We start from the raw sequence: 27,578 nt of genomic DNA, 5'->3' as shown, positions 1-27,578 counted from the left end.
AAATTCCTAATTCTACGCATGAATCAATAGTCAAACGTAAGACTGTAAATCACGAAATGACTTTTTTTTTTTTTTTTTTACCTCGGTACGTAAGACGTTCATGGTTGCGGTTCAAAACCGAGAGGCTACACGGACACGCCTGGTGTCCAAATTGAGGACGTTTTTGCACAGAGAGAGTCGAGTGGAGAAGAGCGCATTCGGTTCAGTCGTCCTGATGAGCCCTTCGACAGATAGCAAGCTAGTTTATGATTACGACTAGAAATATAAGCAAGAATGTGACATTTGTCTGCCGAGGTCGTGACTTGGGGGTGTTGAGAATCATTCCGTTTTAATCAGAGTAATTGTTCGTTTTTTTCCCCCAATATATTTTCGGTGAAAAACACTACAAAAAAAGTGCTTTAGCTGTCATCCTGGCCTGATAGTATCTACCCACTATCTAGCTAGTGGCCTCCCGAGTGGCGCAGCATCTCAGTGCTTGAGGCGTCACTACAGACACCCTGGTTCGAATCCAGCCTGTATCACATCCACCCGTGATTGGGAGTCCCACACAATTGGCCCGTCGTCCGGTATTGGCCGTCATTTGTAAATGGGAATTTGTTCTTATCTGACTCGCCTAGCTAAATAAAGGTTAAATATAAAAAATATGTAAAATTTAAAAAAGCTACTTTTCTCCTACGGAATGCAGGAGCGAAGGACACGGTGTCCCGTGTTGTGTTGCAGCGTAAACTCTCCCGATTGAGCAGTGTATAATGTATCAGGGTGACATCCAGGTGGTTAATACCAATATTACAAGTTATTTATCGCTGCTATCCTACTATAAATAAAAGTCAAGTGGGATGGAACAAATTGAAGATGGTGACCAATACTACAAGTTATTTAAAAAAAACAATTTTTTTACTACAAGATATTTCTCCCTCGCCCATCGAAATAAACATCACTTCCTTTATTAACAAGTTGTAACTTGCGCCGTGCTGCTGTTGTTGCCAGCATAAACTAGCTGGTAAGGGCTTATCAGCACGACTGACTGAACCGAATCCATTCGTCTCCACACTCGACTCTCGGCTGCGTCATCAATTTGGGCACCAGGCGTGTGTCTGTAGCCTCTCCGGTTCAAAGAGGAAGGAAGATGGCGGACAACAAAGGCGAAGAGGATATGGAGAGCGCTTCCAAATTAAATTCAGAACCACGGGGAGAGGATAGCGAGGACCCCGAATTGAAAGATGTGAATTCGGTGATTGTCATAGAGCCCGATTCGAAAGAAGGAGATGATTTACTATCCCAAGAGAATGTTTCTCAGATGCCTACACCCGCTAACGTTGGTGGAGGAGGGGACGCAAGCAGCAACAGCGCGGGCGCAGGGGGGGCAGGCACCACAAGCAGTAGCCCAGTTGGGAACACCAATGGGGGTACAACTGAGTCCTCGGGTGCTGGGGACATTGCTGGAACCTCACCAACATTCACAACCGAAATGTCCCCACCGCCGACGGTTCCACCAGCCAACCCCGTCACCCCAATAAACCTTATGGATACGTGCGCTGTGTGTAAACAAAGTCTCCAGACCCGTGACTGTGAACCCAAACTATTACCGTGTCTTCACTCATTTTGCTTGAAATGTATCCCCCAGCCAGAGCGACAAGTTACCGTACAGGTGCCCGGGCCGAACGGACAGCCAGACACCCACATAGGTGAGTGTAGCCCTTGATCATGACTCTCAGTTCCATCACATTAACAGTTAGTCATTGGACGAAGGCGTCTTCTGTAGGGTAAGGGGGGGGGGGTTGTTAAGAGCCGCCAAGATCGGTCTGAACATTAACACACATCCCTTGCCGTACGGGTTTGAAAGCACAAGGACTTCATCTTCCCTATCGTCGATTAATAATAAAAAGTTACATTTATACACACCTTACACATTTTTACAAGGTTAGGGTTCCCACACGGCCATATTTCCTGTTACAGCGCTTGTTTACGGAAGACAGAGTGGACTGACTACCTGTGCTAATTAGCTAGCGTCTCCGAACACCTGTGTGTAAACGGAAGACGGATGCCACAAACGGGTTGTCACTGAAAAATACTGTCGGCTGCAACTGTTAAAACCGTGTACAGTAAGTGTGTATTTTGCATTTGTGAAAATATTATTTTTATATGAAAATAGAAAATGTTATGTTCCTAGAATCGTACTGAAATTTAGAGTCGATGCACGTTAATATTTAGTATTTGTCTGTTTTGGCTTCCAGAGAATATTCGCCCTTTAAACAGAACATGCAAAGTCCCTGGACTAAGGAGTAACGTTAGGCTCATTTAGTCCAATATTGGGCTAAGGTGAGTGTAGCCTGTTTGATTGAAGTGGCTATAGATGTGTACCAGCAATTGTGTATAAGCATTGAGTACCAGGCAGCAGCCAAATGGTCAGCAAGCATAATGATATGCAAATAAATCGACTTGATGGAAAGTTTCATGATAATATTGTTTTCCACTAATTACCAAACGTCATATGGCGATAGATCTATATTACTTACACTGTGACTCATTACAATAATGATTCACTTTGGGCCTAACATAGCTCGTTATGGTAATGCAACATAGCATACTGAATAATCAACAGCCCCTGGGCCTGATAGGTCTATGCCAGAAGAGTATTCATATTGAATGTCTCAAGGTGCAACACAGTATACTTATTTTCAGTTTGTCTTATCTGTAAAGAGCCTTGGCCTAAGACCCAAAATTCAGTTTCTCCATCCTTCCTCAAGGTGGGAAATGTGTCCATCCACCGAGCATTATACTTGCATGACAATTACACCAGAACTACAATGCCCACATAAAGACAAGCCACATTCATATTTGGTAAGCCCCCAAAATTCTGTTATGGTGTGGCTTTGGGACCGGGTGACATGATTGTCATAAGTGTGTGCATGTCTTAAGACAGAACACACATTTTGTTTTGCTTTTGTTAGCAAGGTTTCCAGGAGTAAACATTATGGAAAATTGGTGGACATGGAAAAGAGCTTGTTTTCTCAGATGTTCAAGCCTGAGGGGCTCTTTGAGTCCACCACTATGGCAACCAAATAACCTAGCCGGCTACGGGTCTGTGTAGTTGATATTGGTGTATTGATCCTTGTGGACTAGGCCAAATAATGTTTGAGGACATCCACGTGCGATTGGACCTCAAAGATATTGGCCTATAACGCCATTGACAAATTAAATGACTGATGAAATATGGTACTCTTGGTTGTTTGCTGGGAAGAAATAATGTTTTCCAGCTATACTAATTCAAATCATTTAGCAGATTTTTTCCAAATCACATTGATTCATATAGCCAGTTATGTCCAAAGAAATCAACCAAACAACTTTTTCCAGCTTGATATAATGATTAGGCCTAGGCTCATTTCTCATTTGGCAAAAATGTGGATTACTATTTACTTTTACTCTATCAATGGTCAATTCTAGTAAACCTGTTCTTGATACATTAACCCTAGGCTAACTATTGACATTCAGAACTCATTTACAGACAAGTTATTAAGGTCTAGGTTAAGATCATGGGCAACCAAGAACACATAATTCCAGCATTATTTCTGGCATTAAATCTAGGTAAAATGTTTCCCATTTTAGTTGTGGCCTTCTAGTTTTCATCTTTTTATTGGTGGACATGTCGTACGGCCATGGGATGAACATGTCTGACTCCATCCATTACGCTACACTTGATAATGGCCCAGGAACACTACCCTTTCTGCTTGTCAGCCCCCATTGCATTCTGGAAGATGCCATTATGACACTTCTGCCTACACCTAGACTAGTCTGGTCCTCCTAGATCTGTTTGTGAGTATTGCAGCCAACCCCTATGGTCGTTGACATAGCAAACTTTTGGAATTGACCATTTCCATAGTGGTTGGCTATACACAAAAACCGATATGGGACCAGACTATGCCTTGTCTATTCAATGCCGATGGCATTTTGGCCACTGTGGTCTGAACTACCCAAGTGCTGTTCTTTTTTTTCTTTTAAAATTATTATCAACATGGCTAAGATCGGATGATTTCAATGTAAAACATAAATACAGAAGCCTAAATAAGAGCAGTAGACTTGAGTCTAACTGTTTAATGCCATCTCAAATTTCCTTGTGTGCCAAGTCTACAAAAATAACAAAATCGCCACTTGGTTTGGTATAGCCTATTTACAGCTGAGGGATTGGGTTGGGGGGAAACTCGAATTCAATGGTTCAACTATGGATGCAAGGAATTACAGTTCATGAAATCAATATCACGGTTTTAAACATGTTTTGAAGCTATATGTTGTTTATTTACAAATTTAAGTGTTAGGCCAATCATACAACATTACATTATATTTGGGGTTATTTGCTTATGTGAATGTGGCATTAATAGTAAGGCTCCCGAGTGGCGCAGCGGTGCTAGAGGCGTCACTACAGACCCTGGTTTGATCCCAGGCTTTATCACAACCGGCCTTGATCAGGAGTCTCATATTGCGGCGCACAATTGGCCCAGCGTCGTCCGGGTTAGGGAAGGGTTTGGCCCGGGTTAGGCTGTCATTGTAAAATAAGAATTTGTTCTTAACTTACTTGCCTAGTAAAATAAAGGTTTGATCATTTGTAGTTTAAATTTCATGTAGATCAGTGGGCCTAACTGTTGCTGGAGGGCCTAACCATTGAATAAACAAACATGGACTAATGGTACACAATTGTCAGTGTCATACACATGTAGGCTACTAAAAAGGTCTGATAGCTATGTTACAATTTCCGACATTCATGCATGAAATTCTGCTTCACCTGTTATTTAGGTCATATAAATGGTATAATGTAACAGTACCGACCATGAAATAGATTATGCATTTGGATACTGTTTGTGCGCATGCACCCTGATTTGCCTCAGTTGAAGGTGTCACAGCTGCAGTGGCAGATCAGATCAGCCTTGTTGGTGTTGTCTCACAAACCCTCCAGCTGCACTCACAGCCAATCACTCAGAGCCCCCTGCAGCTGGGGCTTACACAAACCGGCTGTGTGCAGACTGAGCCGGTAAAGACTGGCTCAAACCGGTTTGTGCTGCATCCAGTGATGTACAGGGGGATTTAATTGATGGGTTTAAGGGAGTTGAGGGGAGTTAAGTGTGGGGTAGTTAAGGATTATGTTTTCAACATTTAGGGTTATGTAGTTTCATCATGCATATCATTGCTCTCTTATGATATAGCTCACTGATTTACATTTCCTGCATGAGCATAGCAACCTCATTATTCAGAAATGTTGAAAATAATAGGACATTTGGGGTGAATCAGAATAAATAATAATAATTTAATGGATTTATATTACTCTTTTCCCAACCCTCAATGGGAAACTGCTTCATCCACCACCAATGTGTAGCACCCACCTACTTAGGCCCTATAATGTATTCCGCTATTCATATGGTACTTACCAATTCAATTGTAACATCTTTATTATTACTAAGTTTAAGTACCAACCAATTGTAAATGGCAAAAAAACTGACATGGCTGATATTTCTCGAAGAAGGCTACCCAGAAACCAGTCTTTCCATACAGTTCAGATTTTTAGATACAATCAAACTCATCTTCATCAAAAATGTTTGTGTTTGTGACAAGCTGAGAACATGTGTTCTCAGGGGCGGCAGGTACCCTAGTGGTTAGAGTGTTGGACTTGTAACCGAAAGGTTGCAAGATCGAATCCCCGAATCTGACAAGGTAAAAATCTGTCGCTCTGCCCCAAACAAGGCAGTTAACCCACTGTTCCTAGGCCATCATTGAAAGAATTTGTTCTTAACTGACTTGCCTATAAAGGTCAAATAAAAATGTGGCGGGACAAATGATCATTAAAAAATGTTATGTAGTTGAACCAGCTTGTGATGCCTACTACTGTGTTTGATGATTTGCATCCGTCTCTTTTCTATATAAGCTTTTTGAATGGCCTCTGACCTCTGTATGAAAACAATTAGTGAGAAAATGCTGTTTTTTTCTGGGTTGCTGATTTAAAATGTTTTCTTTGTAAATTTCTATAGGCCTAACCAGTGCTTCTCTCTTCTCTCGTCTACTCTAGTGAATGTGATGCGGTGCATAGTTTGTTGTCAAGACTGCAAACAGAGCGACATCATTGACAACTACTTTGTCAAGGACACTACCGAGGCCTCCAACACTTCAGATGAAAAATCTGCACAGGTATACCACACAATCCAGTTATATTCAAGTGGATGGTTGATTAATACAAGCTCCCATTTTATCAGCTGGATGTAGCCTAAGTATGTGTGTAAGTGGGGTCATGTGTTTTGTCTCATTCAGATGTGCACCAGTTGTGAGGACAACGCAGATACCATAGGCTTCTGTGCAGAATGTGGAGAGTGGTTGTGCAAGACCTGCATCGAGGCTCACCAGAGGGTCAAAATCACCAAGGACCACAAGATCCGCAAGAAAGAGGACGTCTCTGAGGGTAAACTGTCCTACAAACCTAAACACAATATGTAATGTGTACCCTGGAATATCAATTGAAAATTTGACATAGTTGGATGTGTAGGCCAGCGCTTTCTATTTGCAAGTAGAAGGCTCTGGTGTAGGCAATTGGTGTCTCATAGCACGGTGTAGTTTCACCAGGCCTCCTAACTTCATAGCTGATTTGCTGTTGCTATGGCAACCATGCTGCAGAATCAGTCAGCGTGTTCCAATAGTAGATTGGCCCTGCTGGGTCTCAGTATAGCTGGCATGCAGTACTATATATTGTGATTATATCAGACTTTTCTGAAGTATTAATTTATGTATCTCTCTTCTATTCTTTCTCTCTCATACGTTCACTTTTTTCTACCCAATCAGAAAATGTAATTCTTTCATACTTTCTTTTGTTTGTTTCTCTCTGTCTCTGTAGAGTCTGTAAGTGCGTCGGGTCAGAGACCTGTGTTCTGTCCCGTCCACAAACAGGAGCCCCTGAAACTCTTTTGTGAAACCTGTGACACACTCACCTGTCGGGACTGCCAACTTCTGGAGCACAAGGAGCACAGGTAGTACATGCAGTGCATAGACAGCACAGGATTGATCTTTAGAATAGGAAATCTAAATCTGTATTGGATTCTAGTCGGTGGTGGTGGTGGATGGTAATGCATCTGGTTTTGTGTTACATTCACTTATCTCCAATGAGGATTGGGCACAATGAGAAAAGCAGCATCTAGTCCAGTGATCTAAGCCCAAGTGTTCTGTGCTGAACAAAGTTTCTCCTCGCTCAGGTACCAATTTCTGGAGGAGGCCTTCCAGAACCAGAAAGGCTTCATTGAGACACACATGGCCAAATTGCAGGAGAAAAAGACCTATGTCCACTACTCTCACGCTCACGTGACAAGCAGGTACAGCATCATTCCCATCTCTTCTGTGAAAGTGTCTTGCTATGCTACTTCATAGCTGCAGGGTGAACTTTCCCCTAGGTATAAATCTAGAACCAGCTTCCTGTCCCCCAATCCTAATCTTAACCAGAGTGGGAAAAATGCTAGGGGCCGCTTCACCCTACAGCGATTTCATACAGGTTTGTTAATGATTTGAGGAAAATTTCCCCTTCCAATGTTCCCTTTAAGCTGTGCGCGGGTGCGTAGTAGCCCCGAGACTGCCGTGCAGTTCCCTCAGGACTGCCAGCCCACGGAGAAAAGCATGAGATTGAACTTCACTTAACTTTTTAGAGTTTTCCCTGTTAGTTTCCCTTTACTGTGGATGTGTGAATGTGAATGAATCAATGCAATACTTTACAATGGATGTGTGAATGAATCAATGCAATACTATCCACTTTCAATGCAACATACCTAAACTAACTATGAAAGAGATTTTGTTGTAGGCAGAACGCATCTGAGTAGGATTCTATTGCAGTAACATGCACGGCTCAGCCCGTACTCTACACAGACCAGTGTGGAATAACCAATCAGAGCTGCAGTAGGCCTATATGCAAATAGACTATTACCATATATGGATATGTGCCATTTTACGTTGCACTGAACTGTGTTTACAGCATGAACGTCATGAGTAGATGCGCTTCTTTTGAGATCAAAGCGAGAGCTGCATGTAGCCACGTGTGCACATTTTGTTCATATCCTTTGCTAGTTAGTGAGTTATTAGCCCAGATAGATCATTTGTGGTCAGCAATAGGGGAGTTTTTGCTTCCTACAAGAGCACGAAACGTGTGCTTTGAAAAGCGAGTCATTTTTTCTTTTTTTTCTTCTTAAAGGGGCAGTTTGTATTTTGAGGCAGGCAGTAGCCAATAGGCAGACGGTAGTAAAATTGGTCTGATTCTTTGTAATAATGGTATGGGAATAATAATGCATTTTACTTTGTATAGTGGTTTCTTGCGTCAAACACAACAAGATTTTCTGTCACCTTGTCTGAAAGACAAGCGGATAAACAGGGTAATGTCAAGCCTTGCATGTTTTTTTCAAAAGTCTCATGGAATGTAGGCCTACATTGAACATCACACATTGGCTGCTACTGTAGGCTGAATGATAGAACAGCTATTTCCTTGTTCAAATGTTATAGGAAGCATTTTTCTCCATTGTTGTTGATGGTAGGCCACTCTGGTAGGCCTACATTATGATCAAATAGCCACAGTAGCCTACTTGGCCACTGTTAAAACTGTCATTTAAAGCGGGTACAGCTACAGTGTTCACAGTAAACGCATGCTGATAGTTGCACAGCATTTACTAAAAGTGCTATTTTATTGTTTATTAGTGTGTTTCCAGTTTGAGTGTCTGTGTCTGTTTCCATCCAGGCTAAAGGAAGTTACTGAGACCCATAGGAAGGTGGAGCATGAGATCAAGATAGCTGTGTTTACTCTTATCAATGAAATCAACAAGAAGGGCAAGTGTTTACTGCAGCAACTTGAGGTAAGGCGATAATAGAACCTATGCAAGGAATGCATTTAAATTTATCTTCAGAACCCTTAGAATTGAAAAAATGTCATTCTGTGTATAACTATTTATGCTCTCAGGCCCATTTTCCTAGAGCCAGATTATGCAGATTATGCCTAGTCCTGGACTAGGCATAATCTGCATAATCTGGCTCTAGGAAAATGGGCCTGAGAGCATTATACACAGAATGTCATTAATCTGGAGATGTTTAATCCAGGGCTAGGGCTCGGGAAATGCTCCATCAGTGTTTTCATCACTATATAATACTAATGAACTGTATCTAAGCCTATATATTGAGAAACATGAATACTAATGAATCACTATGAACTTAATCTTGCTCCTACATTGCCAGATGATGGGAAGTTTATTCTGTGATGTTATTTGGATACTGTTTTAACTGAATAACAAAGGGGTTATGGTTTACCCTAATTACGTAGTAATCACATAGGCGGATGCCTGTTGGTAATGGCAGGTAGCCTAGTGGGCTGCAGGTAGCCTAGCAGTTTTGAGTTTTAGGCCAGTAACCGGAAAGTCGCTGGTTCTAATCCCTGAAAATTGTTCCTGTAAATTGCTCTGGATAAAAGCGTCTGCTAAATGACTAAGATGTAACGTTTCTCCCTACCGTTTGTCCCTTGGTCCTCCAGAGTGTGACTAAGGAGAGGAGCATGAAGCTGTTTTCCCAGCAGACAGACATCGCCAACCTGGCCAGGCAGATCCTCCACGTGCTCAACTTTACCCACTCTGCCATTAACAGCGGCAGCAGCACCGCCCTGCTTTACAGCAAGAGGCTGGTACGGAGTACAGATAAACACACACACACTCAGGGAAAAGCTCACGCCATGACATATTCTCCATGACGAAAGGCTAAAGGGTGCACTATAATATGCGGAAGCTATGACAGTTGCCCTATCCGAAATCGATCCTCTGTATATAGTATATTGTCTATATAGTATCTGCAAACAAATGACATCCCAATATCTTCATTCTTCAGATCATCTACCAGCTGCGCAAGGTTCTGAAGGCTGGACTGGAACCAGTGCCTCAAGCTAATGGTTCTGTTCGCTTCTTCTGTGACCCCACATTCTGGGCTAAGAATGTGGTCAACCTAGGTGAGAGGACCCCCCTTTGACTGTGATGGGGTTTTGGGGGTTTACTACTATACATGCAACATCTGTTTCTGGTCAGTGATGGTACAGTGTCAAACAATTAATAGAAAGGGAGATGTGGGTGGGGGGGGGGCAACCTCGATCTACTTTATGAAAATTACTAAAAACCAAATGGAATCTGTGTAGTAATGATAATGGACGTACATTCATAGTTTCCTGACTGTGTCCAACTCCCTAATAATCACCCAAATGAAAGCTAGACAGTCAGGGAGCATCGAATTTTTAAAAAAATATAAAAAAACATTTTTTAACTATGGATAGAATACTTTTTCCCCTCAAATTTTGATAGTGAGAAAATATAACACATTTTTTGTTTGGCCCTCCGGACCTAATGCGGCCCCCAGGGTAAAATAAATTTGACAGCCCTGGTCTAGGGGTATCTTCATACACTCAGTCACTTACTCTTAGCCTCCCCTCTCTCCCCCTCCCACTGTAGGGAACCTGGTGATTGAGAAGATGCCCCAGGCTCAGCACCCTCCCAACATTATGGTGGGGCCCATCTCCCCGGGCCATGGCCACCCAGGCCACGGAAAACACCCAGGGCAGATCAACCTGGCTCAGCTCCGGCTGCAGCACATGCAGCAGCAAGCCTTCGCCCAGCAGAAACAACAGCAGCAGCAGCACCAACAACCACACCAGCAACAACAGCAGCACCAACAGAGGATCCAGGAGCAGATGCGTATTGCTTCCCAAATGTCCCAGCAGCACCCTAGGCAGGGTGGACCTCCGATGGTACAGCAACAGGTAGACTGTTGGGGGTACCGTTATTCCCATTGATAGCAGTGATGTAGTGAAGGGTAAATGTATGTAAACACTGTTTACCCACCTATTGTGGATATAGGGTGTATTCATTTACTCACCGCAAATTGTGATCAGTGTTTATTTTGTTATCATTACGTCACTGATCGATAGAGTACATTTGTCAAGCCAGGTTAAATCTTTTTTATTTTCAGAAAAGATTTATACAGGCATAACATAGTAAAACTATAGTAGTACTGAGTATTATCTGTTGCTCTAATGATTTAGTTAATTATAATGTAATTTTTATGTAAAAGTATAACTGTCACTCCCCAGCCCCCGCGCCTCATCAGCATGCAGGCCCAGCAGAGGGGCCCCATGAACGGCGGTCCCCTCATGTACCCCCCCCACCACATGCGCCTGGCCCCGGGACAGGGCCGCATGCCCAGCCCCAGCGCCCAGCCACGCATGCCCAATGGCCAGCAGTACCCCCCCATGATGCAGCCCCAGCTGCAGAGACAGGTCAGACTACACCACTCACATTATATCCCTGAGGGTATAAAAAAAGTTGTGATGAATTGAGTTGCGGTATATATACTTTATTACTCCCCAAAAGGGAAATTGATCAGAAAGACAACATCCTTATAATAATAAGAACAGTAACATATACAGTAAACAATATATGTTTTATGCAGAAACCGGTATGACTGATTGGCGATACTGTTGGCATTTTGTAGTAGAATTTTTACTGAGTGTGTATGTATGGGTACCTTTTTGTGTTTAGCTGACTATAGATTCTGAGATGAGCCACCACAGGTTTCGTTTGTTACATCTAACAGGGGTTTGGCACTTTTTCTACTTGTACTTAAATAGTAGTTGTGTTTTGTGTTGCATGGGCATGATTAGTGATTATGCTTCCGAAAATGACCTTTCAGCACGTCATAGACCTGGTAGAATTTAACAATAATGAATAGTTAATGCTGTTGTAAATCTGTAGTTTTTGACCTCCCTCCATCTCGCTTTCCCTGTAGCATTCTAACCCAGGTCATGCTGGACCCTTCCCAGTGGCCTCTCTCCACAACGTGAGCGCTGCCAACCCCACCAGTCCCACCAGTGCCAGCATGGCTAGTGCCCATGCCCACCGTGGCCCCGCCAGCCCCATAGTGGGCGCCATTGAGCTCATACCCTCTGTCACCAACCCAGAGAACCTGCCCTGCCTACCAGACATCCCTCCCATTCAGGTACACAGCGCTCAGGGAGCAGGCACATGTCACGTACCTCCATATATAACCATACCTGCTTCCATTCTCATCCTACTCATTTTCTACTGGCCCCCACCTCTTTGCTTTTTTGTAGATCTGGGGTTCATTGGATAGGCATGATTAATACAGTGCATTTGGAAAGTATTCAGGCCCCTTGACTTTTTCCACATTTTGTTACGTTACAGCCTTATTCTAAAATTGATTAAATAGTTTTTTTCCGTAATCAATCCACACATAATAACCCATAACACCAAAGCAAAAACAGGTTTTTATAAATGTTTGAAAATTTATTAAAATAAAATGAAAACAGAAATATTACATTTACATAAGTTTTCAGGCCCTTTACTTAGTGCTTTGTTGAAGCACCTTTGGCAGCAATTACAGACTTGTCTTCTTGGGTATGACGCTACAAGCGTGGCACACCTGAATTTGGGGAGTTTTTCACATTCTTCTCTGCAGATCCTCTCAAGCTCTGTCAAGTTGAATGGAGAGCATTGCTGCATAACTATTTTCAGGTCTCTCCAGAGATGTTCAAGTCAGGGCCATTCAAAGACATTCAGAGATTTGTCCTGAAGCCTCTCCTGCGTTGTCTTGGCTATGTGCTTAAGGTCGTTGTCCGGTTGGAAGGTGAACCTTCGCCCCCAGTCTGAGGTCCTGGGCGCTCTGGAGCAGGTTTTCATCAAGGATCTCTCTGTACTTTGCTCTGTTCATCTTACCCTCGATCCTGACTAGTCGCCCAGTCCCTGCCTCTGAAAAACATCCCCACAGTATGATGCTGCCACCACTAAGCTTCACCATAGGGATGGTGTCAGGTTTCCTCCAGACATGACTCTTGTCATCCAGGCCGAAAGTTACATTTTGGTTTAATCAGACCAGAGAGTCTTGTTTCTCATGGTCTGAGAGTTCTTTAGGTGCCTTTTGGCCAACTCCCAAGCAAGCTGTCGTGCCTTTTACTGAGGTGTCTGGTGTCTGTCTGGCCATTCGACCATAAATGGCTGATTGGTGGAGTGCTGCAGAGATGGTTGTCCTTCTGGAAGGTTCTCCCATCCAGGAACTCTGGAGCTCTGTCAGTGACCATTGGGTTCTTGGTCACTTCCCTGACCAAGGCCCTTCTCCCCGGATTGCTTAGTTTGGCCAGGCGGCCAGCTCTAGGAAGAGTCTTGGTGGTTCCAAACTTCTCCCATTTAAGAATGATGGAGGTCCCTGTGTTCTTGGGGACCTTCAATGCTGCAGACATTTTTTGATACCCTTCCCCAGATCTGTGCCTCAACTCAATCCTGTCTCAGAGCTCTACAGACAATTCCTTTGACCTCATGGCTTGGTTTTTGCTCTGACATGCACTGTCAGCTGTGGGACCTTATATAGACAGGTGTGCCTTTCCAAATCATGTCCAATCAATTGAATTTACCACAGGTGGACTCCAATCAAGTTGTAGAAACATCTCAAGGGTGATCAATAGAAACAGGATGCCCCTGAGCTCAATTTCGAGTCTCATAGCAAAGGGGCTGAATACTTATGTAAATAAGGTATTTATGTTTTTAAAATCTGTTTTCGCTTTGTCATTATGGGTATTGTGTACAGATTGAAAACCATTTTAGAATAAGGCTGTAAGGTAACAATGTGGAAAAGGGTCTGAATACTTTCCGTATGCACTGTATGATTAATATTCAATGTAACTTCGCCATATTGCTTTATACCTATCTGGTAATTTCCTATTGTTGCTCATTGAAGGAGCTAGGGGAAGGGGGTAGGGAGCGGAATTGGAACATGGCTCAACTCCGGTGAACTGTAATGTGGTGCCTAGTGAAAGTCTACACACCCTTTGCACTGTTGTCACATTTTTCTCCCGTAAATGAAAATCAAAACCTTTTTTGAATTGGGATTTCGCCCCCAATGATCTACACAACCAAAGTAAAATGACATTTTTGGGGGGGTGTGTATCTTGATTGCGTATGTATACACACTCCTCTCTGTTGCACATCTAAATCATTTCAGGAGCAAGTTTTTTTTTCAGTAAGAAAATCACACAATTACTTTAATTGGGTCCGTCTGTGTGCAAAAGTATGGTTTTCATAATTTTTGAATAACTTATTCTGTCTCTAAGGATCCTCAGATGTATAGTAAATGTAAAAAAATATATAAAAAAATAACGTCAAAGCCACCAAAGTGCTTTAAAAACTTGTCAGGGATGAATTTGTAGACAGGCACAGATCAAGGGAAGGTTACGAAATCATTCCAATACACTGAATATCCTTTTGAGTATAGTAATTAAGCTATTGGTGGTGTATCATGTCACCTGGTTACTGAGAGGATCTGACCTTCCTTCATAACTGCGGTAAAGGAGAGAATGGGAACTATTAAGCTAACATTTAGATTTTTTTTAAGATGGTCATACCAAGGATCATTTAGCTATTTGAATTTGAGTTTTAGGATCCCTTAAGTTATCATTTATTTGATGTAATATTGAATTTGGCGTTACTGCTATTAGCCCATAGAAGCTGTTATTCAATGTGTTTTATCTCCATATATACTTCCATTCATTAAAAAAAAAAACTGGTACCCAGCTACCTTCAGATTAGTCTTGTGAGACTTGTGGGCGTCCTAGAGTAAACAACCAACATGTACCTGAGAGACTGACCTTTCCATAGAGGGGTCATATTAGTGTGTAGCCTGAACGGTTCAGACGCTACAGACAGAAGTTGGCAGATCGGATGTACCGACTTCAGACGAGTCCCGTGACGCTTGTGGGGGTCGTAGAGCAAAACGGAGAGTAACACAAGTGTTCGTGAGAGTCTTATCTTTCCATAGAGAGGTCAAACCATTTGGATGCTACCGACGTCTTCACGAGAAGACGATTTTCAGAATGTGTCATGGTCTGAGACAGACACTGATCTAGCTCTGCCACCTTTCACCGCAGATGTGGATGGGCAACATCGGCGTGTGCAGTGGATTGAGTTGCAGCCCATGCAAAAAAAAAAACATCTCTCTAGCTTAAGCTAATTAGATTCCCACGTAGCGGTGTACATCGACTCTAGGGGTTTAAAACAGCCACAGACTTCATTGTCTGAGCTGAGGGAAATCTGTGGATGGATCAACATTGCATTCATAAAAAATCCATTCCAAATCATCCTTCTGGTTTGCAAAAAGGACATTAAGGAATACTGTAAGAGAATATGGCAAACAAATTTACTTTTTAAAATAAATGCATAACTTTAGGTTTGGGGCAAATCCGAAATCAGAGTGAACCTTTCATATATTTCATGTATTGTGGTGGCATCATCATGTTAATATGGGCATGCTTATCACCGGCAGGGACTGGAGAGTTTTGTTAAAGGGGCAAAGCCCAGGTAAAAACATTGTGGAAAACATTCCTTAGTCTTTTGAAGACCTTACACTGTGATAGAGATGTATTTTTCAGGGAGCAAATTAGGTCATAGGTCAAATGTGCACCATAATGGCTTTCCACAAGGTGTTCAGTGTTTCTGAGTGGTGTAATCTTAGCCCGGACTTAAATCTGCTTGAAAATCAGTCAATACTTGAATATTGCTGTCCATCAGTGATCCTCAACTAACTTGACTGAGCTTGAGCAATTTTGAGCAATGTATAGATGTTGCCCCAAGAGTTGGTGGAACTGTATTCAAAATGATTAACAGCAGTAATTGCTGGCAAAATTATTGACTCTGGTGTGGAGACCTAATGCTATCAATAAGTCTTTTGTTTTTATTTCCGAGAATGTATATCATTTTTAATTTTGAAGTGTGGACTAGTTTGTGTAGATCCGTTGGGAAAAATCCTGATTTTTAAATCCATTGTTAGATTTTAATTTAAGCGAGCCAAATGTGACAACTGTGCAAAGGGTGATTAGGCTTTCACTAGTCACTGTACATGGCGATCTTCATCAGAAATGTTCCCAAGGTGAGCTGAAAATGACCACTAATTCTGTGTTATTTTCCTGTGGTTGGATGCTTTGGCGCAATCAGCTGGAAGACGCAGGCTCCAGCAGTCTGGACGCCCTCCTGAGTCGCTGGATCTCAGCCAGCACATACCCTCAGCTGGGCTTGTGGCCCCCCGTGGACATGAACCCCTCCCCGGGACTCTCCACACACTCACCTGGCTCCTCAGGTACTGTAGGACTACAACACACACGCACACAGCTTCAATCCCATCTATGATTTTAAATAATTTGTCAAAAACAAATGCTCATATCACTGTCACGTTTTACGAAGATAATTGTTTATCTCATGACTTCTATATTACTGCTAGAGTTGAGTAGCGGTGTCCCTGGACTTCCTGAGCCATACCCCTTTCCGTTTCCCGAGAAATATATTGAACGGTCCTGTGGACTAATAATATAAACATTTTTATGCCGCACTAAAGCAAAAATACAAAATATGTGCGAATAGCTGCATGAACCGGACATATCAACTCTCTGGCTTCATTCATACATTAGACTAGTCATCACAACGCTAGCAGCCTACCATATTAAGCCTACTTGACGTAAAGTCTCCAATAGAAAACATCTCGAGAGCAACTTGCATGACTTTTAAAAATTGCATTGCTGACTATCATGTGTAGGCTTCATGCGATGTCTCAACGCACTTACTGAAGGCAATCTCCAGATTCACAAATCTCTGCTACTATGGTGCTGCTGAATCTCCACTACTAGGCCTATTTGCTTATGTTTGTTTAGCTGGAATTGGATAATGTTCCCTGTGACAGTCTCCACAATAAGCGGGTTATCATTAAGTTAAAACAGCCGCAACCTTCTGAAATTCCCCTGATAGCCAGGTGCAAGGGGAGAGAAAAGTGCCAACAAGCTGGCTGACATCTTTCAGTCAAAGGTAAGCTAAAATGAATGTAATTTTCATCAGGCTGTTGGCTAATAACCTCATAATATTGTAGGCCTAAATCAACAAAATAGAACTTTGAGTTGATTAAATTGTGGCAAATACAACAAGAAACCGTGAGATTCAAATCCATATTTCTCCATTTACAGTGTTATAATCATGTCCAATTTTTTTTGATCTGCTGGTATTATTTGCTTTAATTAGCATTTCCAGTTTGAACAGGAATACCGGTATGGTTGCAATTTTCTCAGGAAGGATTTTCAGGAAAATATTCAATCCTAATTACTGCTTCTTCCTTGCTCTCTGTCTATCTCCCACCCACAGGCTTATCAAACTCCCACACGCCCGTGCGGCCATCCAGTACTTCCAGCACAGGAAGCAGGGGCAGGTAATGAGATACACAAGTTTAATACTAGAACTCTGCTCAAAAAGTTGAAATGACACTATTGCATAAAGCTGTGGAACATCCATAGGATGGACAGAAGGTAGCAATGCAGATATTGTACCATAGAGTCACTCCTAAACAATGAGTCCTCATCTCACTGGTATACATGTAAAAGTTTATGGATGACTGTAATGGAGGTCTTGACTGTGTGTGTGTGTGTGTGTGTGTGTGTGTGTGTGTGTACATTTGTGTCCTCAGCTGTGGCTCTGCGGGGAGGCCAGTGCCAGCGAGCGCCCCAATGGAACAGCAGGTCAAAGTCAAGCAGGAGCCCGGAATTGAGAAGGACTGTGGCTTCTCTGGAACTACCACCTCCAACGTCAAAATGGAACGAGTGAAGGATGGAGGGAGGAGTGCGTGCATGGTAACACATCTCTAACTGCCCAGCTTTTTCACCTCCTAGCCTGTCAGTACCTTGATCTTAATCTAGCAGGTATCTATGTACCTGAGGCTATGCATGCTCTCCTCTATTTATTTGGACAGTGAAGCTAAAATGTTTAAATGTGGCTCTATACTCCAGCATTTTGGATTTGAGATCAAATGTTTCATTTGAGGTGACAGTAAGGAATGTCACCTGGCTATTTTCTTACATATCTGTTTTACTGTTTAGAAATGAAAGCACTTTATGTATCTAGTCCCCCCATTTGAAGAAGTCACAAGTATTTGGACAAATTCACTTACTGGACTGGTTTCACAGACGAGGCTTAAACCTAGTCCCAGACTAAAATGACTGTTTGAGCTGTCTTAACGCAAAGCGACTTGCACAGACTTATCTTAAAATAGTCATAGATTTAGCTTGTTCTGGATTAAACAAAGCCGATTGCAAGAGGGAGGATTAGAGGTACTCTAGGACTAAATTGTAGCTTAAATTAATCCTTCAAAGAGGCAGGTTTAACTTCTGCTTAGTACTGTTTGTGAGGGAGGATGGACTATTTCGAATATCTAAATGAAGACCAACATGCACTCCAGAGGCTAGCCAGATGAGTACTTGTGGATAGGAGTAATCCATTAAATTACTTTGATGAAATAGCTTTGAGACCGCTTTCATATGTACAAAAAAATGCATTGGAGATGCATCTTTGCTTGAGCCTAGACTTTCCTCTCTGTCTCAAAGAGGAAGGTCTTTACCCAATTCTCTCCAAGTTATGATAACTTTGAGGTTTTTGTAATCTTTCATCGTGAAACTGGTGATTTGTGTGGTGCCAGTGATGCAACTGTGTGTAAAATAGTTCACAAAGTATGCAGGGCCATTTGTGAACTGAGGAGTCTTTACATCAAGTTTCCTGATGCCGCTGCCCAAGCCCAACGATAAAGTACAATTCTATGAATATGGGCACTTTCCAGGAGTGATTGGCTGTATAGATGGATGTCATGTTCCCATCAAGTGTCCACCATCTCCTGATGCTGAGGAGTCTACAGGAACCGTAGGAATTGGTTTTCCATCAATGTTCAAGGTGTAGGCACTCCTAATTTAGATTTTCCAAACATTGTTACCCGTTGGAAGGGTGCAACTCACGATTCAAGGATTTTTCTCAACTTTTCATTATGTGCTCAGTTTCAGAGAGGACAACATAGTGGACTACTACTTGGTGACAGTGGATAGGTCAGAGTAACTTTTTATTCACTCCATACATAAATCCCACAACAGCTGAGCAGCAAAGCTACAACAGAGCTCAAATCCGCACGAGAAGGATGGTCGAGCGTATGTTTGGAGGATGGAAAAATTGATTCCAGTAAGGATGCACGATATATTGGTGAACACATCGGAATCGGATGATATTCGCTACAAATGCCAATGTCTAGTTTAACGGCAACGTGCAAAACCGATGTCAAAGCTGACGTGCATACCAATATAACGTAGGTACATGACGTAATGACGGCATGTAAAATTTTGCGCTATACGTGCAACACAGCATTCCTAAATTAGCCCACAATGTCTGCTGTGTGGATCGAGCAGTCAACAAGTCAAGCAGTCATTTGAAAGAGTAAGACAATTTCAGCGAGACAACTCAAAGTTGAAATCCATTAAAGCCAAGATAATGGAATTCATTGCCCTTGACAATCAACCATTCTCTGTTGTGGGTGATGTTGGCTTTCGCCGACTGGTTGATTACCGGTACACATTACTAAGTGCGCTATTTTTCAGATGTTGCCCTACCGGAGTTACACAGTAATAGCATCACTGCTATTAGCTTCACGACAAACATACTATGGAACGCCGTTTGGGTCTTTGCGTGTCAAAGCTGTACAAAAAAGTCTGCAAACAAGCAAACACCGGCCACGAACGATGTGTTTGCAATACCGCGTTGGTAATAAAGCATAATTTGTTTGACCGCAACTTCTGGGGTAGCTAGCTTTAGCTTAGTACCTAGCTAGCACCAATACAACAAGCCTGAAAACGATAACCTGTAGAAACTGCAGTAATTTTCATTATTCTTAGCAATGATTTGGGAATCTGTGTGAGTAAGTATTAGCTAGGTATCCACTTGTTGTTTGCCTATTGAAATTGAACTTCAGTTCATGAAAATAAATAGCTAGACAGCTGCTTGTCCCTGTTGCCCAAAACTAACGTTATATGCAGCCAGCTGGCTTCATCTGGCTAGTGAGGTCTTTACCGAACTGGGTTATGGATTAGGCACAATAGTGGAATTTGCGGTTTGTCTTCAAAATAAATAAAAGTATGTCATTGACAGTGATGCAAATGAATACAAATAGTAGAATTATGCCATACTTTCATTTTGAATGCTAACCGCAAAGTCCACTATTGTGGCTATCTTCACATAGATGGGTCCAACCACTATTAATCAAGTAAGAACTGTCTTCTAAATTAGGGTTATTTTAGATGATGACACCTAGCTAGCTAACTGTAGCTCCTGAAACATATTGTCGTTTTGCTATGTTTTTGGGGAAGAACATTGGTTGCATCCACAAGCTAGCTAGCTTTTTTTGTAGGACCAGCACTGTAGGTGCGCGAGACAACTTTACCAGCATCAGAGCGTAGGTATCGATGCATTATTGTGACATGAAATACGAGTGATAGTGTAATATATGTGTAATAACTACGTAAAAAATTATGAGCGGTTTAAAATTTTAATGTGACATGCAGTCATATTCAGGTCCTGATTGGTCAACAAGCATATTTGACACATCAAATAGTGTTAAATAGTGTATTTTTTGACACACGGAGGCCCAAATGGCATTCTATAGAAATCCTGGTTGAGAATGAAATGACTGAACAAATGAACAACGAAAAAGCACAGCAAGTGAAAGAAATAGGTTTTGATTATATTTTATTGGTAATGGGGACATGCGTAAATGCCAACAAAATAACTTTTTTTGTGTGTGTGTGTGTGTGTGTGTGTGTGTGTGTGTGTGTGTGTGTGTGTGTGTGTGTAACCTTTTATATAACTAGGCAAAGCAGTTAAGAACAAATTCTTATTTACAATGACGTCCTACCCTGTCCAAACCCGGACGACGCTGGGCCGATTGTGCACCGCCCTATGTGTGTTTGTGTTAACTATTTAACTGTACTAAAATGCTTAAAAGGCCGCTAAAATTGTAAATATCGGTTATCGGTATCAGTTTTCTTTTGGCAAGAAAAATATTGGATATCGGTAATCGGACAAAAATGTAATTATCGGTGCATCACTAGATTCCAGTCTTTACGCAGTACACTCTGTTTCCAGCAAAGAAGATGCTGCAAGCTTTCACATTGCAGCACTTCAACTATATGATATGCATTTAAATATGTAATGTATTCATTTTGGCTTATTTTTGCTTTGGTAATGTTTGCTTTGTACAAAATTAAAATGGTGCAATGCAGCATAATTAAATGAGTGACTAAACCAAGGCCCGTTTTAAATGTAGTTTGTGGTGATTAAATACTCACATTTATGAATATCCAAATGACAAAACATGTGTTTTTTACATACCATATTGTGTTCACCATGACTGGTAATCATAATTGTCTCATTACTGTATATTTTTTTGGCTCATACCTCTATCTTCCAACTTCATATCCAATTCAACCTGTAGAATTCTCAATTTCACTTCATGTTCTTCCTTCAGGTATTTAATTTTATGCTCATGAAATTCTCTGGCTAACTTTTCATGCATGGTCATCTTTTTTAATCTCTGCTGAAAGATGGTGGCAGCATCTTCTCTACAGCAGATGCTATAGCAGATGTGGAGGGTACACACTCACTGTGCACTGGCTCTTCCAACATGTTCACATTCCTTTCCTCTGGAAAAAGAACACCGTTAGAAGCACAAATAAACTCATATGGTCCTTAGAATGAAAGAAGAGTAAAGATTGACACAGACAATGGAATATATTTACCAAAGGAAGTAATCAATTTACTTTCTTTGGTATATGTACCATTTGTGCTCAGTTCTTCATCTGAACTGTCCAAATGGTAATCGTCTGGTATACCATCGAGGTTGCTGGTGCTCTATTATTCCAGACAGGTCCACCACCAGTAGTATATTGCCCTCTTCTGATCTCTGCATTCTCTCTTTTTAAAGCCAGTGTAAGGTTCTATAAAGGCAGATATCATTCAATATAAGTGATGTCACAAAAATATGAATATGAGAAATGTGGAATACAGATAATAATGAAGATATCTCACCTGAAGTTGTTGTACTCTTCTTTTGGTTACATTTTCATTTGCATTGAATTCACTGCAAATTGCAGCCCAACCACTCTTTTTATTTTGCTTAGTAGCAGTAGTATGGTTTTTACTTTCAATAACTGCATGGTTTGACAAAATTTGTTTTAGTAGTGTTTTCTTCATACTCGCTAAAGTTTTTTGAACAAATAGTTTTTGCCTCTGTTATTGTTTTTGTCTCAAGATTAACACCAGTAATGGTGTTTTCTATTCCATTCTGGGTTTTTATGAGCACCAACCTAGTCAAGCTTAACCCAGGTGTTCTCATTTAGGCTTACTTACCTTACTCCATCCAGAACTCCGTAGTCTTCGACTAACTAAGCCAAATTTAAGCCACGTTAACGAAAGCTACTTAAATGTCCTAGTTTAACTAGTACACATTAAGGCCTACTCTTGGCTTAATCTAAGCCCTGTCTGTGAAACCGGCCCACTGTGTATTAAAGTAGTCAAAAGTATTTGGTCTCATATTCCTTGCACACCATGACTATGTCAAGCTTATGACAAACGTGTTGGAATCATTTGCAGTTTGTTTTGGTTGTTTCAGATTATGCTTTGCCCAATAGGAACTGAATGGTGAATAATGTATTGTCATTTTGGAGTCACATTTATTGTAGATAAGAATAGATGTTTCCGAACACGTCTACATTTAATGTGGAGGCTACCATGATTACAGATAATCATGAATACGGATGAGTGAGTTAGAGGCACAAAGACCATACCCCTCCCAAAAAATTCTATCCTCTCCTGTTATTGATAGTGGTGAGAGGTTAACATTTTTAAGGAAGTTTCGGCCTCACTTCTTGGTGCTACACCAGAATTATCAATATACTTTTTTTATCGTGTGTGTATGTGTGTATCTGTCCCACAGATGAGTAGTCCAGAGATCAGCCGGACTCCCCCTCTCCCCGTGCTGGGCTCTGTGGCTTCCGCATCCTCTGTCCAGGACGCCCTCAAGAAGTTGGGGGAGCACGTCAAAACTGAGCCCCAGGACCAGGAGGCCTGCAGCGGGGCCAACGGGCCTAGCAAAGCCCCTAGCACCAGCCCATCCACTAAGGCCTCAGACGCCCCGCTGACCAACAGCAAGGGAGCCGGGCCTGCTACCCTGCGAATTCCACGCACTGCAATGGGGACCAACCAGAGCGGGGCGGGAGGGAAGGATGATGACCCCAACGAGGACTGGTGCGCCGTGTGCAACAACGGGGGAGAGCTGCTTTGCTGTGACCGCTGCCCCAAAGTCTTCCACATCACCTGTCACATCCCCACCTTGAAGTGCTCCCCGAGGTGAGCCATTGATCTAACACTACATGCATACACACAGGCTGGCTTTAATTAAGTGTCAGAATAAGAATGATTTTCATTCATATTTCAAAAGATAGGCCCTTTAACATTGAATGCTGATAGCTTGCCACACATCGGCTATCTGTATATGCCTATATATCTGGGTTGTTGTCATATTTTCTCTGTTTCCCCCCTCAGTGGAGAGTGGATGTGCACGTTCTGCCGGAGCCTGGCCAGCCCGGAGATGGAGTACGAGCCTGACGACGAGCCTCGTGGCGAGAAAGACACCAGTGAGCAGGGCCTGAGTCCTGAGGACCAGAGGGTCAGTGGAACCATCCCTCTGTAATACCTAGATTATGGCTTTCCCTGCTTACAGTTGGAAGGACTTTCCCATAGCAATAGTAGTTGCTCCTGCCACTGCATTTCCCTACTACTTTTATCAGTGAATTTCAGTTGACTTTAGATGCCCTCACATTTGAGGAGTAAATCAGTATGAATTCATTTAGTACACGTCTCTTAGTAAGGAGTATGTGAATTATGGAAAACTTGTATTTATTCATCTTGATGCGCTACTCATTTCATCTTAATTTGCTGTGTTCAGCCAGAGGGACACATTCCTCATCTGTCTCTCTTTCTCTCCTAGCTGAGGAATGTTAAGCAGTTGTGTAATGTTCTCCTGCATAACTGCCCCTCTACCCTCTCTCTTGCTCTATTTCTTTGTCTGTCTCCCTCTCTCTCTGCAGAGGTGTGAGCGTCTCCTGCTGAACGTTTTCTGCCATGAGCTCAGCGAGGGGTTCCAGGAGCCTGTCCCTCCCTCTGTAAGTATCACAAGCTTGTGAAAGGCAATGCCACCTGTATTCTATCTGACCCGGATGGCCACATGTACTCTAGAGTACATCCTATCTAGGTTTCTTCTTTCTTGGGACTTTTTCCTGGGCACTGTGCTCTTGATTCTGCCATTGCTTTATTTGGGGTCTTGGCCGGATCTCTGTAAAAGCACATAGTATCAACTGCTGATTTATTTTTATTTTTTTAATATATTGTATTCATAAATACTTTTGATTGGTTGGTTTATGGATACTTCCCTATACCCACAGCACCACTTTACTTCAGCATTGTGGCTATAACCATAATGTTCTGTATAATAAATTAATGATCCAATATGGCTCTCTAACCATGGTGTTCCCCTCTCACCAGATCCCTAATTACTACAAAATCATCAAGAAGCCCATGGACTTGACCCTGGTGAAACAGAAGCTACAGTTGAAGCACATCCAGCACTACCAGAGCCCCATAGAGTTTGTCTCGGACGTGCGCCTGGTCTTCAGCAACTGTGCCAAATACAACGAGGTGAGTGGGCATGACTTCCATGCATGATGAGATGGGGCTGAGTGATAGTTGAATGGATGCAGGAGAACACATGCACATTAATACTGTATGCGGGCAGTGGAAATGCACTATGCAGAAGGTTGATATCCTTATCACACCATTTTGCATGAGCTTGGGCACCCGCAGGGATTAATGTTGGATGACCGGATGCAGTTATTGGATACTCACACTGGGCTGTTTGTTGTGACTGTGGTGTTGCAAAAATAATTTGCCTATGTGCCGATTATCCAACCTGAATATTTTCATGGCCTCTAATTTAATGTCTTCCTGGTCAGTTATTTTGTAAGCAGTTAGAGAGCCTGCTACCATAAGACTCCTTGATTTTTTTACTTATGAGTTGACAAAACAAGCGACTCTATAAAGCATTGAACTATTATTGTCATTATTGTCACAATATATTAGACATTTTTGTCATTCTAAATAACTTGCCGCTTTCTTGCAGAGATTACCTTTAAAATGCTAATACATTCCGTTTTGTCTGTATTCATTATAGCTAACCGTTTCTATCAATGATTGATTGTTTTTGGGTGGAGTTTTCCTTTAATATCTTGTGCAAGCTATCTCTTAGTATTTGTTTTATTAGTCCATTGTTGATGTAGTTAGTCACAATGTTTTGCATGTCAGCAATCACATTTTCAAGATGTATAACTGTAAAAATACAGAAATACAGCCTGTATGGTGTATTTAGTGTCATATGATGCTGCGTTTTACAGAAGATCATTTGAGGGTGGAATTTTCCTTTTAACGTGTATTTTCACTAGATACTAACACAAATACTTGGACTTTTCGAATGCAAAATTTGTCCCGTGTGTAGGCTCTTCATTGCATTGGACCTTTTTGATATGGTGTCAATGTTTACTTTCTTAATTTAATCTCTCTGGACATGTTTTCAAGTGATGTGTTTAGGGGAAAAAAGATTTACAAGGAATTTTGTGATTTTAGATTTTCAATAGTGATTTGAAATGGAAAAGAGGGGACCAATATACTGCCTTGTATTGAGAGAATCAATGAGGGACTGAGTTGTGGAGGTAACGTTAAAAGGTTTTCTATTGGTTGCAGTTGACTTAGTCAACGGTCCAGCACAATGGGTCATATATGCAAACTTAAGATTTGAAGAGACACTTACTAGGTATCAGTGATGGGACTGTCAGTGTCAAGTTACTTGCCAATTTAGCAGAAATTGAAAGATGTCTTTCCCAGGAATACGCCAGGACCCACAGCAAGGCCATGGCTGCTGTTCAGAATTCAACAGGCAGAAGCAGCCAGGTAAAGACTAGACAGACCATAGGTAAAGACACTAGACTAGTTGGGAAATTTAATGGCAAGATTTAAGCAAGGTCTGCAACGGCATCCTCCATAAGTTAGACAGTAAGTGAAACAAAAGTTTATGGAGGAATGACGATGAGAGACACCACATTTGGACACCAGTCCAATAAGGGGTGTATTTTACTTAGGCCCAAAGACCAAGGGTAGTGACAGTACACATGGTTGTTACCTATAACCTGTCTGCTGTGAAATCCCCCCCTTCTGCTTTTTGTCTTTATTGTACTGTTATCACCCCTTTTTTAGATGTCTCGAATAATCCAGGTATATGATGAGGAGAAACAGAGTAATGTACAGGTAAGCTGTTTCTAATACACATGGAGGGGAAAGGTTAGGCTGCCCACCCTGCCACTGTTAAAAATGTGGGTTTTCTGTGTTTTATTTGCATTTCCACACTGAGGTTAGAATAATATTGTGAAAATGATGATGATGCCTTTTTGAAGTATAAGAGCTGTTTGAAAAGATTGCCTAAAATTTCAGCCTGTTTTGATGGGATGGAGTTTCAGTAAATTTGTTTAGACCAATAACAGCTAGTTTTCAGTTTTCCAAACTCAGACCACTCCTAGACAGTCCAAGCAAAATTCTTGCTTGAGAAATTGCTCTTTGCTAGGAAGCTAATTGTTTATTTTTTACCATTTTAATTGGAGAGAAAGAAATCACACCAAGGTACTTAATTGTTACACAGAAATGATTTAATATTGAGAAAAAAACAGCTGTGTTGGACCTTTAACCCACTCTAGTGTGCTCCATCTCCTCCCCCCCCATTCCTTACCCATTCATCCCTCCTGTTAAATGGTGCCCTCACACCCCACCTTCCTCATACACTCCCCCTCCTTCCCACCTGGCAGGCGGACTCGGAGGTGGCGCAGGCAGGGAAAGCCGTGAGTTTGTACTTTGAAGAGAGGCTGCTGGAGCTATACCCAGACGAAAGTTTCCCTGAGGTACCAGAGGAGCCTGAGGCCCCAGTTGGAGAGGGAGAGGAGGCAGATCTCACAGAAGACTCAGAGGATGAGTTTGTGCAGCCTAAACGCAAGCGGTTAAAAACAGATGAAAAGATGCTTCACATCAAGTGAGAATCAGTGTTAAAAAAAGGAAAAGAAAAGGTCAAGAGAAGTGAAAGGATTTTGTCTTCCTCATCTGAAATGCAAGACCTATTGTACACATTTACAAGTTTTTCATTTTTGCCTCTTTTACTTATTGTAAAATAGAAATTAAATTAGTCTGTATCTGGCAAACTGGACTTTTTAAAGACATATTGGAAGTTCCACGCCTTCATTTCTTTTGTGGGAATTTATGGATGTTCAAGAAAATGCTTGTACAGATTTGAAAGTATGTTTTGTTTGCAGTAGTCTTTTTTTTCTATTATCATTTATGATAATATTCGTGAAACATGCTTTATAAAATATCCAAAACTCCCATTTCCACTATTAATCTTAATGTACTATAAAGTTTGACATTAATTACCTAACAAGTATTTGTATTGTGTTTGAAATATTTTACCGGCTGTAAATAAGAAAAACCAAATGAGGAAAAACCAGTGGATTGTTTGGTCTTTCACCAATAAATAAAATATGTTCAAATATT

At 41.7% G+C, this 27,578-nt stretch overlaps 1 protein-coding gene across 10 annotated transcripts; it reads left to right on the top strand.

Moving 5' to 3' along the window:
* The first annotated feature begins 650 nt into the window (after positions 1–650).
* LOC112216074 (E3 ubiquitin-protein ligase TRIM33) lies at positions 651–27,578 on the top strand. Of its 10 annotated transcripts, none has more exons than XM_024375725.2 (22): positions 651–1,685; positions 6,053–6,171; positions 6,292–6,439; positions 6,869–7,001; positions 7,224–7,340; positions 8,744–8,858; positions 9,527–9,673; positions 9,874–9,991; positions 10,482–10,780; positions 11,123–11,308; positions 11,571–11,627; positions 11,818–12,027; positions 16,029–16,170; positions 17,220–17,283; positions 17,539–17,701; positions 22,873–23,285; positions 23,481–23,604; positions 24,026–24,100; positions 24,480–24,632; positions 25,872–25,937; positions 26,241–26,291; positions 26,843–27,578. In XM_024375725.2, the coding sequence occupies exons 1-22, from the start codon at positions 1,127–1,129 to the stop codon at positions 27,065–27,067; spliced, it is 3,684 nt and encodes a 1,227-aa protein (XP_024231493.1). In that variant the 5' UTR covers positions 651–1,126; the 3' UTR covers positions 27,068–27,578. The 10 variants fall into 10 exon arrangements, with proteins under 10 accessions (XP_024231493.1, XP_024231490.1, XP_024231498.1 ...); XM_024375722.2 differs by having other exon boundaries at positions 654–1,685; positions 10,482–10,792; XM_024375724.2 differs by having other exon boundaries at positions 656–1,685; positions 10,485–10,792.

The sequence above is a fragment of the Oncorhynchus tshawytscha genome, linkage group LG16 (genome assembly GCF_018296145.1).
Source record: "Oncorhynchus tshawytscha isolate Ot180627B linkage group LG16, Otsh_v2.0, whole genome shotgun sequence".
In the NCBI taxonomy this organism is placed as follows: Eukaryota; Metazoa; Chordata; class Actinopteri; order Salmoniformes; family Salmonidae; genus Oncorhynchus; species Oncorhynchus tshawytscha.
This window is presented reverse-complemented; position numbering and strand designations above follow the sequence as displayed.